This window comes from Phasianus colchicus, chromosome 7 (genome assembly GCF_987193195.1).
Source record: "Phasianus colchicus chromosome 7, bPhaCol1.hap1.1, whole genome shotgun sequence".
NCBI classification, from domain to species: domain Eukaryota; kingdom Metazoa; phylum Chordata; class Aves; order Galliformes; family Phasianidae; genus Phasianus; species Phasianus colchicus.
Window position 1 is genome coordinate 25,993,098 of NC_143442.1, and position 19,933 is coordinate 26,013,030.

A 19,933-nucleotide genomic window follows, 5' to 3' on the forward strand; every position below is an offset into this window, starting at 1 on the left:
GGCAGCTTGGCTCTAGGCTGGGGACAGTGGGGAGGGACAGCCACCAGGCACTGAGCTTTTGCTCATTGCTCACGTAGGGAGTCAGAACTGTAAATCTATGTCCTGACTGACTTGATTTTTTGTACAAGTTCTTACAATTGTTTGTAACATCCAGGTCATTTGAAGGGAAAAGCTGGTTTGTCTGAAAGCTGAACTAGCATAGTAATCCTAGCTGAAACAGGTGTGGACTACGTCTGACATGATACAGCAGAACTGCTTGTCTGCATCCTTTTTAAATCACGTGAGCAAAGTAAGTCTTAACATCTGAAGAAGTCTTCTGAGAGGAATAGCCTTGGAGAAACAAATGGTTTGTGTTTACATTTTCTTGCAAATGTGTTGTGAAAGAGGCACACAGATCAAGTGCTTTACATCCTGGGGTATAGTTTATATTATTAGTCTTAAATGTACGCTCTGTTAAAAATGGTCTGAAAGGATCAGTACAACTAGCTGTATTCGTTATATAAGCAATCACTTTGAGGTAATGTAGGAAGTTTTCACTGAGTGAAAAAGAATAGACCATACAGTAGAAATGGCACAAAAAAGATGTTATGTAAAGCTGTTTTTTTTTTTTTTTTTTCTCCATTCTTCTAAGACGAATAAATACACAAAACACACTGTGCTTTTATACTTAATGAAAAACTGTTAAAACCTTACCCTGTTGCATATAGAGTTTCATAACTGACATTATTTTTGCAGGGCATGTCGTAAGCTCTGTTTCAACAGTTACTTTCAAGACAGCCCCTGCCTTTGGGCAGCAAGCATGGCCCTGGTTGTAAAGCTGATGTACACTGAAATAGTTGCCCCAAATAGGGCTTGCTTAAAGGTCAGTTATATGGTGCAAACTCTGGAACAGAAGTATGTATGATACTGGTGGGGAAGAAGGATGTTTCCTTTTTCATAGAATGTAGCTACTAGATGAGCTTAACTATAATATGAAGTTGCACCTGAATTTTGACCCCTACACAGGTTCAGTTTTCAGCTTAATGTGAGTTGTTTTGCAAAAAAGCTATTCTGGGATTTTCTGTTAGGCTAAATAGACATGGAATGAATCATGGAATCGTTTGGGTTAGAAGAGGCCCTAAAGGCCATCTAGTTCCTACTTGCCTACTGCAGGCAAGAACACCTTCCACTAGATCAGGTTGTCCAGCACTCCAACTAACATGGTCTTGAATACTTCCCAGTATAGGGCATCTACAGCTTCTCTGGGCAGCCCGTTCCAGTGTTTCACCACTCTCTGAGTGAAGAATTTCTTCCTAATATCCAATGTAAATATCCCCTCTTTTAGTTCTTCCCTGTGTTCTATCACTACGTTCCCTAATAAAGAGTTCCTTTCCAGCTTTCTTGTAGGCTGCCTCTAAGTACTGGAAGGCCACAGTGTGTTCTCCCTGAAGCCTTCTGTTCTCCAGGCTGAACAACCCCAATTCTCTCAGTCTGTCTTTCTAGGAGAGGTTCTCGTATCCGTAATCTGAACTTAATCCAGTGGGTCCACAGCTTTCTTATGTTGAGGACCCCAGAGCTGAACATAGTACTTCTGATGAGACCTCTGATGAGGGCAGAGTAGAGGGGAACAATCACCTCTTTCACGTGCTGGCCATCCCTCTTTTGATGCAGCCCAGGATCTGAATTGCAAATGAATTGCAATTTAGTCTAAAAAGAAAGGCTAACAGGAAGTACCAATCTCTAGCTAGCATGGAGAGAGAAAATAGAGAAAGAAGGGAGACCTTTTTCATAGCTGGAAGGTAATTAATTGGAAAAGCAGTATGGAATGGAATATACTCATTGTTCGTTTACTTTAGTTTTCTATTAAAGGTCTCTGGATACTGAAATCGTCTAATTTAGACTAGGCTCATCTGTGTGCTCTTCACCTTCTGCTCAGCATGAAGAGATCTTGCAGTGAAATGTGAATGTCAGTGTAATGTAAGATTTTTTTTGCAGTGAAATTGGAGTTTTTAGCTCTGTAGGGAATATGTATTGAACAGTGGCAGTAAGGAAGATTCTTTTAATATATTCCAGTTATGATTTGGACCTTTTTAATAGGCATATGTTCTTCCAAGTTATAAAACTGATTCCATTCACTTTTTAGAAATGTAATTCTCTTTTCATTCATCTTGAATCTTTCTTGCACTGTTCTTTGTATGAAGTAATGTTTTAGTTTTCCTTTTGTAGTATGCTTGTACTACTGTGTACCACTGAGGTGTAAAGGTTATCCACATAGGGAAGATGTCTTTTAGTAATTCATGTAGGCAATCCTTCCCTCCTTTCTCCCATTCAAAAATAGTGGGCTTGTTGTTGTCTTTTCTTTGGTTTTTGTTTTTAGGAACAAATTGCTAACACGTAGGAAGACCTGTTTTTCCTAGACTTGATTTAAAAATGTTAAAAAAAAAAAATTTGAAAAGGCTGAAAAAAACATAGAATCATAGAATCATGTTCACATATTGCTGTTTCTTTATTGTATTTTTTCTTCCTTTGTGATAATCAGTTTATTTTCATCTTTTAGAAAACAGGACAGTATTTGAAGGCTTGACAAATGCATCCCAGGCTGAAAAACTGCTGCGTTTCTCCTCCTCTTCCTCCTTTAGAGAACTGACTTCTTGAAAGAGAGGTAAAGTTGGATGTTGCATTTTAGGTAGAATTTTTTTCTAGACCAAGTGAGCTAAAATTGAACTAAATGTGAACTTCTTCAGCTTTTTTTGTGATGTTTTAAATTAAGTTTTATATATCTCATTCCGATGTCTGATATCTGTATCTATTGAAAATGATGTCTTCAGAAAATTTTGTTTGCAGAGATATGTTTAGTTGTACTGTGTTATTTTATGGTATTATTTAGCAGTGCTTCTGCTAAAGTGAGTTGTCTGAGAGTTAATTGAATTTGAATTGATCTATGTTACATCTGAATCTGATATCTCTTAGGATATTTAAACATGCTTTGGGAATTTAATGTTGTTCCTTAGTTACTGGGAGTTTGTATTCTCTGAATGACTTGCACTGCCAAAGGCTGTGCTAAATTTTGTGTGCAGCCTCATTTATACAAAGATGCATGACATGCTTCCCCACACAATTCTTACATTGCATTTCATGTCATTTTCTATTTAAAAAGCACTGACCTGTTCTTAAATGCACTTCTTTCTTCAGAAATCAAAGCAAAAATGTTCTAAGACCAAGATAGATGATTCCAATCATCTAAGCTGGCTATTTGAAAGCCACTTATCACAGGGCTTTCATGATGTAACTGTTATATATCAAAACACTTTCGTTTGAACTTAAATAGCTTCCAAAATGCATCTGGGAGAAAATTGTAGAAAGTAAAGATTTCACTTCATCTTTACCTGCCTTTTTCCTGTAAAATTAACAACAAAATCTACCAATAGTAGCACTTTGGTTATTTATGACGTTGTATGTAGTATTTATGGGACTAAAGTTGACAGTTATCATCGGGTTTTAGGAATGTTTCTTTTCTTCCCATCTCAGGCTGAAAGAACTTCAGAGAAAGGTGACTGTATTAAAGGCAAAAAAAAAAAAAAAAAAAAAAAAAAAAAAAAGTTTATTATTATTGATTTTTTTTTTTTTTAAGGAATGCTTTGTAGCTGATAGTTATTTATAGATTTTTTTGGAAAGTGTGATAAATATATCTGACAATGGGTGACAGCTTTATTGCACCTAACTCTTATATATATATATATCTTCTTCTAACAAAGAATACAAAAAAAAGTAACTAAAATATGTCATAAAATACAGTATCCCTTCACTTACTTGTTTCTGTTCAGGCTGCTGTTAAATTGCTGGTCCTGTGAAAGCCAAACTTTTGATGAACCTTAACTAAGTATCACTGTCTCGTGTTTGATATGGCTACAAGAAGTCCTTACATTTTATTGTCTCCTTAGTTTATCCCTTTTCAGGACATTCTTCTTGAAGTTTTCCTTCTGGTTGATGTGCTTGCAAGTCTCTGTGCTGTCATTAGTAGTTAAGTTGTGACTAGAGACTTTAGTTTTCTGTAACTTTTTTTGTGGATGAAAGTTTATCCAAATAAGTATGTTGAGTTGTTGTGCCAGGTGAGTTTAAAAAGCCTCAGAGCATTCTGAACAGCAATTTATTCAGCTCTCCTTTATCCTTTGGCTAGCAAATCAAAGCTTCTCTCTGAAGAATAAGGCAATAATTAATTGAGAGCAAGGAAAATAGTTGTATTTAGTTTTTTGTTTGTTTGTTTTCCCTCATAGTTCAGGGCAGTGAGAAGTTCAGTAGATTGGTGATGTAATCTAAGTCCATCTGAATTCCTTACAGCTTCAATCCCCTTAAGATTTTTTTTTCCCCGTCACTTCATGCTCAGGGTAAGAGCTTTATCCCAATCTCTTTGTTATGACCCACAGAAGTGGTTGAAAGGAGACTGTTTAATATAAACATCGAACTCAAAACCCCGTTAGGTTCTTTGTGTTTCAGTAAAGCCAGGAGTGTGAGTTAAATGTTTTTAAAATTTCCAGTATGCAACCAATGGTATTAACTATATGGTTAGAAATGCACTACAGTGTTCAAAAAAATGAAACAAACAGAATACCCTGCTAGCTCATAGACACATACACAAGATAGTTCTCTTCTTCTGTAAGAGTGATTGTGTCTGAACTAAATTTCTTTTGCTCTTTTTTCTTTCTTTCTTTTTTTTTTTTTAAGAAGGCTCTTCCAATTTCTTCATATGCATGTATTTTCTTTACTTGGTTATCAGAATGTTAAGGTCTATGTATGTCGCATCAAAATCTAAGATCTAATCAGTAATCTAAAGGAGCTGGGAGAACTCTTTATTATTTAGCTGGGATTGCCAAATAAATCATCCAGCACGGAACACTGGAAGGGAACTGTGTGTACAGAGAGAATAACATCATCTTTGTTGCACTTCATTTTTCTTTATCTGTTCTGTTTGTTACTTGTTAGGTCTGAAGGTCTTCATAAATGCTGGTGTCAGGTGCTGTTCCTGACTGCATTCTTCCTAGTGTTCCTCTCAGTACAGGCACACAGAGGCTCTCCTGTACAACACAGTATGAAGAGCCAAAGGATCACTTTTGTTTGTGTCTTTTGTTCTGCCTCTAAGGTAGTCAGAACAGATTTTGCTGGTTTCATGGATTAAGTTGTGTAATAATACTGCGGCGAACTAAGGAAACTGAGTTTTGTTTTTCAAACAAATCGTACTTGAAAGAAGGATGGCTTAGGCCCAGTGTTAAGTGTTTTGATCTTGTATCAACAGAACACGTACATTGTCCCACTTAGGACAGGTTTCTCAGTAGGTGTGTTTTTTAACAAGAGAAGCTATCTATGCACAGTAAGTTTGAGCAGGTAAGAATATGACTGAAAAAAAATTGAAAGCAAATCAGCGATCTGTAGAAATTGGAAACATGTTAGACTTCTACCATGATGGAAATGGAAAACAATAGCAACAATTGTCCTTGACAGTTTTCTTTTTTTCCTGAGCATTCCAGCATATTTTTAGAAGAGCTATATCTTGAAGCTTTTCTTTCAAGCTGCACAATTCTTTTAAGAACAAGCTTTAGGGAGTGAAATTCTACTGTTAGAATTTCTAATAACTGTTATTATGAAACTGCTTTACTACATGTATCCGGAACTATCTTTACATCATCTCACATCGTTTGTTCCATGATGCTGTTGACTTTGGCCTGCTTCTCTTTTTTTTGTGCTATATTTGGTAAGGGAGCAGGAATGGCATGATGTATTTGTGTTAAATAATGCACATTTTGGCCTGAAGCACCAGGTCCGTCTCTTTCCTTCTCCTCCGTTATAGCGCAGTAGTTTAAAAGAAGAATCTGAAGACAAAAGTTTTTTGTTACTGTTTGAAAATGGGACCAGTTGTCAGGAGTGCCACTTCTCATCTTGTTGGATATTATATAAATCTTTTGGGAATTTATTAATAGACTTTCATTGGGTTAGGATTTTACAGAACCAAATTTTTCTACCAGAGCTCTTCCTTACTTTCTTTTTTTCTTTCTTTTTCTTGTTAAGGTAAGAGAGAAGATACAGAAGTGAGAAAATGCTGGGATCAGAACGGGGTGTGGTGGAAGAATGGCTGTCGGAGTTCAAGGTGCGCTGAGAGGAAAGATAGCTGTAGCGTTGGTAACATTTTAAATGTGATTACTTTATCTTTCAAGCTCGTATAATTAATAACAGGTGCAAAGATCTATGTCAATAAGTCAAATGGTACCTAATATACAATGCATAGTCCCAATAGCAATTTTTAATTCTTTTTTTCTTTTTTAGTTGTATCATACAGTCAAACATAGCCCGTTATAACAGTGGGATTTTTAAGGCGTCTCTTACTGTGTGAATCAAGTTGACAGAATGTAACTGATAGCTGGATAGTGCTACCTGCATTCCTGATTGAGCAACTTCTTTAATTTCCCTTTAAAATACGAAAGAAAATGTTTGGCTGCTTATTCCATTATACATAAAATGAGTTGTTTTATCAAGAGGAATCTGAAGTATTTTTAAGCTGTTTTGCTTGTTTACAATTATGGTGAATGAAACAGCAGATAATGCATAAGCAGGCAGATGGGATTTCATGATTGATAGAATATTAATCTGTTATTTAAATTAATAATAATTCCTCTAATCACTGATATCTAAAAATTAATTATATAGTGTTACTAGGAACTTGTTGAGGAGCCAGAGATGCGAAACGTACAGACATAATTCTGTAGTGGAGCTTTAGACTATAGCTGACTAATCAAGTCTTTGGAAGTGCCCATTAAATAAGGAATATTGAGCAAACAAAGTGTCTTCATTTCAAGTTGGATCAAATAATTTTACGAAAGGTACATCTGAAACTGCTTTTGAAGATAACCCTGAATGTTGCTAAGTTGCCCATAAATGCAGTTTATATGGAGCAGAACTGGTACTGAATGAACTAGATTACAAGTCCTAAAATTTACTCAACTTCGGGAATTGGGATGAGGATGAATGCATTTGTACTTGTGAACACTGATTTATCAGAGTAACTCTTTTCTTATTATTATTTAGGCATTACCTGAAACACAAATTTCCAGCTATGCAGCTACGTTGCACCGAAAAAAACCACTGGTACCAGCTCTTTATAAAGTCATTCAAGACCCAAATAATGAGGTAGGAGGCTTAAATAAACATTTGTTTTCAGTTGTATGGTTTCCACCTCTATAACTAAACGTAGAGAACTTGGAGGGGAAGAATATCCTTTCTGATGTGGTCTGACAGGGGTACTATCCCTCTTATTATTCTCTTCAATTTTGACATTCACTTCAGTGCTTTTCTGATAAGGCACAGCCCCATCTTCTCCCCAAAATACAGTTTATACTGTCCGCTCAGTGTTACTTGTCACATCTGACAGTTACAGTTGACTTTGAGTTGCTTCTTTGGCGAGAAAGCACCTTTCACGTGCAACAAAGTAGGACTTACAGTGAGAACCTGGTAAGTCTAATGTGCATCTTACCTGGTGGCTTATTACAGTGGAAGAAAGAATTGCTGTATGTCTCACTATATGCAGTTAAAATAAGCAGTCTTTTGCTTATACTAGTATGATGTTTGTGAAATTTGGTTTTAACTACTATAAACAAGTGCAGAAACAGGACCCCAAAATATAAATATATATTATCTTATCCTTGTCTATAATTCATTTTGCAAACGATGCTAAAACTATGCCTTCTATTCCAATGGCTTTTATTATGATCATTTCTGGCAAAGTGTTTGAAATGCACCTTCTAAATGAATTGAGCAAGTATACTGCTCTGCAGTGTAAACTGTTTCAGATAAAATGCTTCAAAAAATTTATCATCTGTGATCTCTTGTATATTTATAGATTTAATGGCAAGCATGCACATTAAGGAAGCTTTTTCTTTTCCTAAATACAGCTCATCTGCTTTCGGAAGCTGGATGGTTGATTGAGCTTAGAGGAGATTACCTAATTCTCATGCAAAAAGATCCCCACTTCCTAGGTGTTAAGGTCATTTCTGTGTTACAAATAACTTGCATAGTGACGTTTTTCTTTGTACTGAAGCTACTGTTACTCTCTGACCTGAAGCCATCGTTGCTACTGTTACTTTCAAGCATCATAGATACACTTTGGAGTGTATGTGCCTGTAGACTTCAGAGTATCTAAGTGCTGTCCTTTGCTCTGAGAATAAGCATTTGGTTTACTTTTTACAATACAAAGAACCAGATTTGTCAAAAGAGCATATTCTTAAGGGTCTGAGAGAGATTTTAAGTTGATGCTTGTCTAATTCTACTCTTTGGAGCTGCTCATGCTGTTTAACAGGGCCTGATTCTGATCTCAAGTATAAGATGCATGATCCCAAATTTGAGACTAGCTTCAAGTTCTGGTTGTTAAGGTTGTAAGGTTGTTAAGTATATATTTCTAAACTTACATGTGAGGAGCATAACCACACACTGAAATCTCTCACAAAAATATATAATAAATTCATTACTTTGTGTAATTCTGTGGCAATATTTTGCTTTGAGAGAGATTTTTTATTAAGTGCCTTATAGGGTTCTAGTGGGGTTTTTTTTTCTTTTTTTTTCTTTTTTTTAATTTTAGAAAGGTAACTGATTGCTTATGAAGCAAAAGCTGGTGTTGTAAACCACTATAAGAACTTTTAAAAGGGAGGTTACTGCTTGGGGCAAAAATTAATTTTGCCAAAATCAGTACTCTCTTGGTAAGACAAGGACTGCTGATTTAGCATGAAATCAACATGCTTAAGAACCACACCAAGCAACTAAGGTGGGTTTTCTTTTGCTATCTGTCTACTAATTTCAATTAAAGGCAAGCAAGCTGTCAAGTTAAATGCAACTGTTATTTGTACCTGTTAGGAAATTCCCTGAGTTTCTTAATACGATAATGATAATGGCTGGAACAGGAGGTTAGAGATCAGTGTGATTTTTTTTTTTTTTTTCTTCTCATGAGTGGCTCGTTTAACTGAGTAGTGTATTTTTATTTTATTTTTTTGTTTAATATTTGCCTTCTAAGATAAAGCAGTTTTGAAGAACTGTTACTTTCATATAGTTTCTTAATTTTTAAAATTGGTTTATAGTTAGAGGAATGTTTTATAAATCTAAAATTAATGTAGTAATGAAATTTAAATACTGACTATTCATGTGTGGCTATTTCAGTTTAACCTGGAAAGCTCAGCCTTGAAACAAAATAGTCACCTTTGCAATGCCAAGCATTTTCAGACATAGTACTCTTCAAATAACAATTAATTTCATTCATTGTCTTATACTTAAGCCTAAAATGAGCGTGTTATTTTCTGTTGTGCCTTAATTAATCTAAAAAGCAAGCATTTCCAGTCTTTGTCATGCTTTTTATACTGAGTTTTGAACTTCAAGATATGGTAATGACTCTTTAAGATGTGACAACCTCGTAAAACAAGCCAAATGTGAAAGCAAACAGTCAACTTCCTTAAAACATGACCAGTGTGCATCTCCCTGAGGTGCAAAAAAGAGATCTGCAAATCACATCACTGCCACTTATTGTGTATGTTAGTAAAAATACTGTTTTTGTTTGTTATGCTAATTGTTCTCTATGCCGATAGGAGAGCTCTTCTAATGGAAGCTTTTGATTTGTCAGGAAAGAGATATGATTCTAAAATACTTTTTAGCTTGTTTAGCTATTCTACTCAGTTTACTTAATATTGTACAGGAAGATGTTCTGGAATTGAAAAAGTTTATGCCTATTCATTTATACATTCATTACTGGTGATGATAAATGTTCCATTTCCTCTGTTTATCCAATGTCTTCTGAACATTGGACTAGGAGAATTTGCTGAAAAAGGCTTGCTGCAGTTGTTAACTCTTTTGCACAATTAATGTCACAGTGATGAAATGTGAAGAGTATCTACAGGCTTGCAGTACCACTGACTGGATGTTCCTGTATCTCTCTATGCAGCACAATCTAAATTAAGACTAATTTTATAAAACTTTCATTTGAAGGGCAGTAGAACGATCTCAGTAACTACGTAGAATTAATTCTGGTCAAGTCTAGTCTGACTTTAGCTAAAATTATTCTTTTCCACTGTTTTTAATGAGATTTAGATTAGACTGACTAATTTCAAATAGGAAACAGCTTTAGGCTACTGTCATCTCTAATCTAATACAAACACTATTAGTAGCAATGCTACTGTATATATCTAGTTTCTGATAATGTTTGTTTAGCTCATCTTGCACCTGTTATCTCCTCACAGATGCATTTGTATTTCTTATTTCCATAGGGATTCCTCTTTTATTTTTAACACTAGCTTCCTGTTTGTATTTTCTTTTAAAGAAAACATAAACATGTGTTTGGTGATCTCTGAATTATTTATTAACTTCTCTTTTTTGTTTGGTTGAGCGTCTGAACAGTGCTAGACTTTTCATGAAATGAGAATACATTTGTCTCTAAGGACTAAAGCATCTACTGTAACAAATGCTTTTAATAATTAGTGTTACTTTTAGACAACATTTGCACTGAGTAAATATTAGAACAATTTACTTGTAAGTCGTTGAAACATAAGGTGCTATGCACGTGTGAAATGTTAGAATAAATACACTAAATAAACTAATTTATGCTCAATAAGAATGGTAGGGCCTTTTCTGTCATGTTTGTAGTAGAAGGCTTATTTTCATTCGATTCTAAATTTATAAAAAATGTAGTATTGAGGTATTTTACATTTATAGCTAATAAAAATCTGTGTGCTCCAGACTACTGAACTTTGCTGTCAGCAGTCTTAGTGTTAGCTTTCTTCCTTCCCCTGTTGAAGGAGTCTGCCTTTGTTTCTGCTGTAAAAACAGACTTTTAGCTTAGAGTAACGAGGCTGTCCATCAGAAGCCTTGTTACACAAGGTACTTAGGCTAAGCCTAGCGTAAGAAGAAATTTGACTGCTAGCAAAGTTTTATTTTACACAGATGTGATGTTATGACTTACATAATCAGTGGTGTAATTAGCCTGCTTCATTGACCAGGGTACTGTGTGTTAGAAATGGAACTGTGTTCACTTCTTCTTGGGCGTTGTAAAATTGATACTCTCTTAAAGCATCTATCTCAATAGAAATTCTGTCAAAATTTATGCTGTGTGTGATGTACTAGAGTAAAATATTGAAGTCTAAATAGATATATGTTAAGTGTTACAGTCATACAGATTTATGGCATTGTATGTTTATCTAAAATTCAAATCAAGTAGAAAGGTCTCTCCCTTTCCTCTGCTGGTAGCAAGGGACTCGTTAAAATGGTTTTAGAAGATAGTTCACTACAAGCCAGAGAAGTCCTTCTTCATACAACACAGCTGAGCAGCAATGGTGAATTCTACATGAAATTCTGGGTGCTACGAGCTTGATGACTAGACAAATTATTGTGGTGTTTGTATTATATTGAGCAAATACGTACTTTTTGGGCTTTCTATTGCTCCTATCAATAGACTTGTCTTCAGCAGCTTCTACTAATCTCCAACCTTCTTCTACTTTTCTGAACATTATAACAGCACCACTGAACTTCTGTGTTCCATGTAGTTCAAGCCACTAATCTGTCACATACCTTAAATTAGTATCTGTATACAAATCTCATACTGGCAGTCCTAGAAAACAGTATTCTTAAAGAGCAAGATGGTTGTTTAGTAAGGCCACATTTCCCAATTCTGTATACCTGTTCTGCTCAAGCCTTTACTTACAGACCTCCTTAAAATGAACACAAATACTATTTTGGTTCATTCATTTACTTGACATTGAGGGACGTCATCTCTACTGACTACAGTGGCTGCATTGTATAGCCTATATATTTGATATTGTGTTCTCTTTCATTACGGAAGCCCAAGAGTAATTCGTTACCATTTTTGTCTTTTCACAGTTTCTGGAACCTGTTTGCCACCAGCTCTTTGAACTGTATCGTAGTTCTGAAGTTCGGCTGAAGAGATTCACACTGCAGTTTTTGCCAGAGCTGATCTGGGTATATCTGCGTCTTACTGCCAGCAGGGATAGGCAAAGTAATGGTTGCATTGAAGCATTGCTGCTTGGTATTTACAACTTGGTAAGTGAGGTGAGGGGGTTGGCTGAGGAAAGCTTTGATCTGAAGTTTTGCATCACTGACTGGTAGGAATAAATTATTAGAACAACATGTATATATGAAATTATAATATGACTGCATGAAAGCATACTTAGAAAAAAGTGTAATGTTATGAAGATTTAGTAAAAGCGGTTTTGCAGAAATATTTGTTATTGATTGTAAATCCACTTGGAGCAAACATTTTAACTCAAAAGGATCATTTCATATGTTTTCTTAGCGTTGCATAATTGTGTGCATAAGAAGATGAAGTAGCCCTCTTTAATGTTGAAACATAGAATTTTTACATACATATCAATATGTGATTAGTCAGTCTTCCTGTACCACTCATTATTCCCCCTGAATAGTTTATTTTTTAATGGCAGTTTGAAGCTGAAACTACTGAGCATGCTAGCGTTTAGACGTGTGTGTGCTGCTGAGGCACTGTCCTGAGTGGAAGTGTGATCTTAAGAGCAAGTGAAAGAAACTGTAGGTGATCAGGTTCAGCTGTTGGATTTAACAGTTGTTTGTTATATTCTTTCTCTTATACCCTTACCTTTTCTTGAAAATTTTTATTCTTGTATTAAGAGGTTGTTTGACAAATTTAGCAATATGGCTAAGAAAGGCATTCCTTGATAGGAATTTCCATATTATGTAACTATAAAGCATATAATACCAAACTGTTGTCCTTCACTCTACATATTTTAGTGAACTTCTTCTTTTAACTCTGTTTTCGCTGTAGCTGTGATGAGACTGATGAGATACTGTGATTCTCTAAAAATTAAAAAAATAATAATAAAAATTACTGCTATGTGTCTAGATCACCTCTAACATACTTATGCTGATAGAAATAAAGAGGGTACTGCTTGCGGATTTTTGGTACTGTTTTCTAGGTTGAATATTTATCTTTGGCATTAATTTTCTTATAGAAGTCCTGTAGTGCTTCCTTTGAAACTCGTAATTCTTATTCTTTAGGGATGCTAAAGAAAGAGACCTCAAAATGGACAATAACTAGCTTCCATTTCTTTCTTTGGTTCTGTTGTTGATATTTTTCTGCTCATCTGCAAATACTACAAGAGTGAAGTTATTTTCTCAATACTTAGAAGGACAACAATAGATTTTTTGCATTCTGTTAAATTCCATCAGTTCTCTTCCCCTTCTGATTATTAAAGCCCACTTTAAGTACTGTGCTACCTTGGACTAGGATTTCATATAAACTGGGTTGGTTCAACTTACTGTTTAAAAGTTTACAGTACAAAGTGGAAAGGCATGTGTCGTGGTTTTATCTCTAGATCTGTGTCTGTGATGAGGACAGTAGATCCACAAGCCCACTCACCCAAAAGAGGGAAGAAAGGGAAAGGGAGGAAAGAGGGGGGGAAAAAAAGCAAAAAACAGTGGCAACAATCTGAGCAGGAAAACAAACTTAGTTTACTAATTATAGTAGTAAAATACAGGTTAATTGGAATTGAAGTTGTTAAATGAACTGAATGAGAGAGAGAATATTCAAAAACCGAAGGCCTTGCTCTAGTGCTGTGGGCAAGGTGACCAGCAAGTACACAGAGGCAGGCAAAAAGAGGGAAAGTCTCATGAGTTGCAGTCAGTTTTATCTTTCTCACCAACCAGAAAATGGAAATGGAATAGTGAAGTCTTCTGGGATCTGTAGATCACTCTTTTCTTCTGAGGCCAGAGCTGTAGTGTTAAAGAATGAACTCCCAGTGCACTGCATGGTGTTCTGATGTGGAATACTGGCCACAGATTGTAAAACCCACCACAGCATGATCTTAGACTGCTTTCTGGTACATTCCTGCGTAATTGCTTTTAGTTTATTTGCTTTAAAAACTGCTGGGTTTGCTTATATAATAAGTATCCTGTCAACTATAAAATCTAATTGGTTTGAAAGCCTTTTGAGAAAATGCTGTGTATTTCTTTCTATTAGAATTCCTGAGGAGACTTCACCAATCTCCTTGATTTCACCTTTTTTCTGTACTGCATTTATTTTGAAGTACTGCCCTTTGGCAGCAAGTGACTCATCAGCCCTCATGCATCTATATATTTAGGTTTCAAGTTTAGCATTGCTCCACTATGCAGTTCTATCATACATAAATGTCATAATGTAATGGGCTACAGAAGCTTTCACTTCTTGGTTTTGAACAAAGCCAGGAAGATCAAGGAGCCAGTAATTTTTTTTTTTTCTAAGCGCAGTCAATGAAGAAGGTCTTTCCCATTAGGTCTTATCAGATCAGAGCATCTAACTACTTACTTTCTAAATACATTTTAGGAATTCTGCAAGTTTTCCAGATCCTGTCTTTGTTCTGTTGTGCTTTTTCATTGTTTTATTTTTTTTGGTGATTTTTTTCATTGTTGTTTATTTTTCTTTGTTTTAAATTCAGGAAATTGCTGACAAAGATGGAAACAACAAAGTTTTATCTTTCACCATCCCTTCATTATCTAAACCCTCGATATATCATGAGGTGAGAGAGCTGCTATGGCAAATTAACTTGGGTCTATCAGAGCAATGAAAACTGCATCCATTTGGAGCAACAGACTATTTTGGTGCATCCTGTTTTTAGTATTCCTTTCTTGGAGCAATTGGTGTAATCTAATCAGTAGCAATAATAGAAATGTAGATGTTGTAAAATGATTGCTGACAGTGCCCATTTTGTATAGAGATTAGTTATGTTAGTTATGTTGTAGTTGCAAATGGGTTGCCTCTTAAGTGTTAGGATAAAAGTAATCCATTTTCTTTTGTAACTCCTCATTAACACAAGTTGAACTTGGGATTCATTTTTCTTTCTCTATGGTTGCTGTACAAAAGGCCTATGCAGTTAGAACAAACCTACTTTAGATGACTATGCAACAATCAAAATTGAAAATGACTTTCATTTGCTTTTTATGATAATGAAATTATGTCACGTTTTTAGATTTTGTAATTATTTTCATTTTTAAAAGACAACTGTTTATTTTGACTTGGATGATTGTCCCGCATGGCATCCTGGTTGCCAAATCGGAGAAAAATAGATTTGATGGATGGACCACTCACTGGTTAAGGAATTGGCTGGGGGGCTGCACTCAAAGAGCCGTGGTCAATGGCTCAGTGTCTAAGTGGAGACGGATGGCAAGTGGCATTCCTCAGGGATTGGTGCTGAGTCCGGTGTTATTTGACATCTTTGAAGGTGACATGGACAGTGGGATCGAGTGCACCCTCAGCAAATTTGCGGATGACACCCAAACTGAATGGTGCAGTTGACACCCTAGAGGCCTATAGCAGGGGGTTGGAACCAGATGATCTTAGTGGTCCCTTCCAACCCAAACCGTTCTTTGATTTTATTATTAGGAGTTTCAGTGCTTTTGGAGGCCTTTTACTTATGATTTGTTTTCTCCTCCCTCCACACCCCGTACTTCTAGCCCTCTACTATTGGATCCATGGCTTTAACTGAAGGAGCTCTCTGTCAGCATGATCTCATCCGAGTAGTTTACAGTGATCTTCATCCTCAAAGAGAAACCTTCACAGCACAGAACAGGTGGGTTGGATGCATTGTAATGTTTGCGGTGCTTCACTAGACAGTCAAAAAGTCACTAAACGTTAAGACCAAATAGATTGTGGTCAGTCCTTTCTGTGCTAGGATGTAAAGATAGAGTGCAAATCAGTAAACTTGCAAAATATTTTTGTTTTTGCTTCCAACTTTGTGTGTTAGTACTTCATTTAGATGAGAGTGACTTCTGTCATCTCTGTGCCTGTCACAAATATCTTTTGAGTTCATGCCTGTCAACTCAAATTTTACTGAAAGCGTAACAAAAGTCTGGCATTGCCTTTACCACAGGAAAGAAAGGGATGGAGCCAAGTGCACAGAAAGAAGTGAGGATGAAAAACCTTAGGAATGAGGTTTCCTGTTTCTGCTGCATGAGGACATGTAGACTGGGGCTCCACTAATAATAAAATTTTTTAAATGTTGCAGACTTGTCCAGCTCTGTAGCAACCTGGAGAAATGTTATGACATGTCATTTCCTCGATAATTCCTGCATATACTAATGGTTTTCAATAATAATTTAAAGTGAACCTTTAATGTCCCGTTTCAAGTTAATGAGTTATAGTGGAAGAGGGTTTCAGGATTTGTGTGGTTTATTTCTGACATTTTTTCCTTTGAGGTGACTTTCAATTTGAATTGTAGGAATTTTAAAATTTTTTATATTTTGAATGGAATATAAAGAATTTAAACCATGCAAGATCTTGATCTTGTCTCTTTTCAGGTTTGAGGTGCTGAGCTTTCTCATGCTGTGCTACAATTCTGCTATTGTCTATATGCCTGCCTCTTCTTACCAATCACTTTGTAGGATGGGTTCCAGGTGAGACACTTGCCTTTGAAAGTCTTGCAGGGTACATCTAGATTTCTAAATATTCATCCAGCAGAAAAGAGTAATCAAACCTTATTATATGTTTTAAGTTACTAAATGCAACTTTTGGTCACTTCTGCAACTTAGTTGAAAATTTGATACTATGCTTGGATTATCTTACTCCTGCGTTGGATTTTGTTCCATTTATTTAACCTTTTGTTATCTGGAGGAAAAAAAAAATGGGGCAAAATCTTCTGAACCTACTCAGATTGATCTGCATTTATTGGATTTACATGTTATTCAGGCACTTTTCAGTATGGCTAGCTTCAAAATATTGTGAGGGATACCTTTTGTTTCTTCTGCTTCCAAATATTGATCTCTTGTTCCTCAGGATAGTTTATATGAAGTGCTAGTACAGTGTTCCATGCTTTAGGTTATGTATTTTTTTTGTTTTGTTTTGTCCTCCTTAGTAATGATATCCCGTTTTCTGGAGAATTCAGTACTGTGATTTCTCAAACTCTTACACATGTCCTTTATATAATCTTCTGCTTGAACAGTCTTAAATGCATCTGGTTGGCAAAGATCCCTGCTTTATGCTCTGAAAAATCTGAAGTGTTTCTGATATTTCCATCTGCCAGTTTCTACCAGCAATTTTGTTTGAAATGAAATCAATTGACTCCAATATCCAAACAGACGGAGCTCTTTAAAAATGTTTAATTTAGCTTTTTTTCTTCAACACGATACTGCCATGAAAGAAATTAATTACATGCAATTCAGTTACATAACTATAAAGGATCAGGCTAGCTTCTGACAAATATGTATTCTGTACTAACAGGCATTCAGGTAGGATGATAGGCTGTTTCTCTCGTCCCGTTTATGATGAGAACCGGTCATTTCTCAGTGTGCTTCCATCATTTTCATTTGAGGTATAACTATGCTGGATTTAATAAATATGCTGAATTTTCCTTTGAAAATTAGATCTACTCTTCAGTTAGAGTGGAGAGAGACAACGTAGGAATTGTTTTGGTGGTTTTTTTTTTTTGTTTTGTTTTTTTGAAACAATGCAGCAACAGCAATAATTTGGGTGTAGCAAACTATTTCCAACAATAAAGTTATTTTATTATGAACTGAGTAAAAGTTGCATGTTTTTGTCTTGTTATGCCATTATAGTGTGTAATATGTGTCATACAACAATCTCATTTCAGCTTTAATCATAAATTGCAGTCATTTTCCTTAACCTTCTAAATTTAACTTTCCACAACTGTTTTCATTCAGCTAAAACAAGCAATGATGTTGCTCACTTGAGCACATGTTAATGGAACTGTACAATAAACTCCATTCTGAGTATTACACTCACTAGTTTTGTAGTAGTTTATAATCTAAGTCATGGACAATTAGAGCAGGAATCATTTTGTTCCACAAAGAGTGGAGTGATCTTGAAAAGGAAACATCCTGAATCCTCCTTTTGTAACTGTATGCAAGCTTTACCTTATGATTTCTTCTCAAAGGTTTTGTGCTCCTGGTCTGTAGTGCAGCCTAAAATGCCATTATTATTACTGACTTGGGTCTGTGTACCTTGCCTTGTTGGAAAGACTGGACTATACATATTCAGCAGATAATTCCTACTGTGGTACACTCTGCTTTCCAGGATGAACTTGGACGACAGTTTTTGTTACTGAGGCAGCAGATTGTATTACAAAACAATAGATTGCATGGGTTTCAGTTTACAGCTGATAGCTGGGAGACCTTTTAGATATTAGCTTTCATTTTTTGGTCATTTTCTGATAAGAGCATTAACACAGTGAGATACTTCTTTGTGTTGTGGTTTTGTTTTTCTCTTGAGGGCTTTGGGTTGTTTTCTTTTCTTTTGGTGGCTAATTGACATTTTCATTCCTTTTCTCTGTTTTGCCTAGTGTCAGTATGTGCTCGTGGATTCCATGCAATAATCTTCCCAGTTTTAAAGGAGAAATCTAATGTACACAGTACTGGTTTACTAGATTAGAGAAACAGGCAATACGTTTACATTGAATGTATTAATATCCATGCATTGTTTTATGTTATACATAGTCAGAATGTCAGAGTTCTGAATAAACATATCTGGTGTGTTTTTTTTAACAGCAGAGTCAATGCAGTATGTGACAAGGCAGGACAAGGGCCATAAATGATTTTGGTTTTATTTGTAATAAAAGGCAGCTGAAAGTAATTCTCAAGAATAAGGTATCTTTGTTAACCAACAGTGTACATAAAATGGGAGATGGTATGTCTCTGTTCTATGCCACTGAATGTTTTCTGTGTTGAAAATTGGGTTTGTTAACTGAATTTCTGGGAGAGTTTTGTGCTTGGTATCTTAGCAGTTTTGCCATTCTAATTCTTTAGAAATTGATTATGATTTGAAGAAATCAGAATTAATGGCTTTATGGGAATTATCTCTGGTTTATTAGCAAGTTATATGTCAAGGCACTGTTGTTAAACTGCTTTAATGATTGGAAGAGCAACAACGTAAGAATATTCTACATTGTGAGTTTATGTTTTGAAAAACAGGTTTTAAAAGAAAATCATTTTTAGTTTGAAGCAATTGTAGGGTTAACATTGAGGTGCAATGGTATATTTTTTCAGGCTGTGTGTGAGTGGATTTCCACGGCAGCATGAGAAACGCTGGAAAGAACACTGTGGTAGAGTGGTGTTAGACCCTGACTTCATGGTGCAGCTGCTCACAGGTGTCTATTATGCTATGTAAGTAGACTTTTTTTTTTTGGTAATAGAAGTTACTGGTTTTGCATGAGTTAAAATATCAATGCTTGTTGTTTTAAAATTGGAATCAGTGAATTTAACCCAATATGACACAAGGATTTAACCTGGTTAGTGTAGTTCCTGTTACTTACTCAGCCAACTGATAGTTTGAAAATATCTTTGTCAGCTCTGGAGTAGGTGGTGAAGGACCAGCACCAGAGAGAAGGAAGCTCTTGGCTTCATTTTTTCCTGAGTTTTTATTACCATCAGATAACCTTCTGTTAACAAGCATGATGAGCTTGGATGCCAAGATAACCTGATGAAATGCAGTCCTCTTGAATGCCAGTAACTTCTGAAGTAGCAAAAATCCATTTCTGATAAGAACTAAGTAAATCATGACCCCATTTTTCATTCTTTAAATTTGTCCTGATTACAGTGTCAGCTTTGTCTCGCTGTGAGGTGAGAGGGAGCATCTTTTTTCATTATACCAAAAAGAGTAATATGAAACTTACCTGCTTATACTACAAAATAGAGAACAGTCTGGGTGTGTATGCAACTGATAAACGTTCTACATAAAGAAAGAAAGAGCTGAATTTGGATAGGAAAAAAAAGCCAATCTGAGTTCCTAGGATACAGAAGATAAATTTGTTTCTTTACATTTAGATATAATGGTCAATGGGATCTCGGCCAGGAGGTATTGGAGGACATAATTTACAGAGCACAGCTTGAACTCTACTCACAACCTCTGTTGGTAAGAAAAAAATCTACTGAAATTTATGGACTTGATTATGGAGAATATGGAACT

At 35.7% G+C, this 19,933-nt stretch overlaps 1 protein-coding gene across 8 annotated transcripts in view; it reads left to right on the plus strand.

The window, feature by feature from the left end:
• HYCC2 (hyccin PI4KA lipid kinase complex subunit 2) overlaps positions 1-19,933 on the plus strand; it is a 61,439-nt gene that overhangs the window by 23,207 nt on the left and 18,299 nt on the right. For 7 of the 8 annotated variants that reach the window (XM_090144241.1, XM_031601217.2, XM_090144240.1 and 4 more), the window contains 9 exons: positions 2,537-2,641; positions 6,040-6,118; positions 7,054-7,155; positions 11,875-12,054; positions 14,457-14,537; positions 15,472-15,587; positions 16,315-16,410; positions 19,015-19,131; positions 19,792-19,879. In XM_090144241.1, coding sequence (XP_090000367.1) covers positions 6,068-6,118; positions 7,054-7,155; positions 11,875-12,054; positions 14,457-14,537; positions 15,472-15,587; positions 16,315-16,410; positions 19,015-19,131; positions 19,792-19,879 — 831 coding nt within the window. In that variant the 5' untranslated portion in view covers positions 2,537-2,641; positions 6,040-6,067. Of the gene's footprint in view, positions 1-637; positions 1,957-2,536; positions 2,642-6,039; positions 6,119-7,053; positions 7,156-11,874; positions 12,055-14,456; positions 14,538-15,471; positions 15,588-16,314; positions 16,411-19,014; positions 19,132-19,791; positions 19,880-19,933 lie in introns of those variants that run through there. The other variant, XM_090144243.1, reaches the window with a different exon arrangement.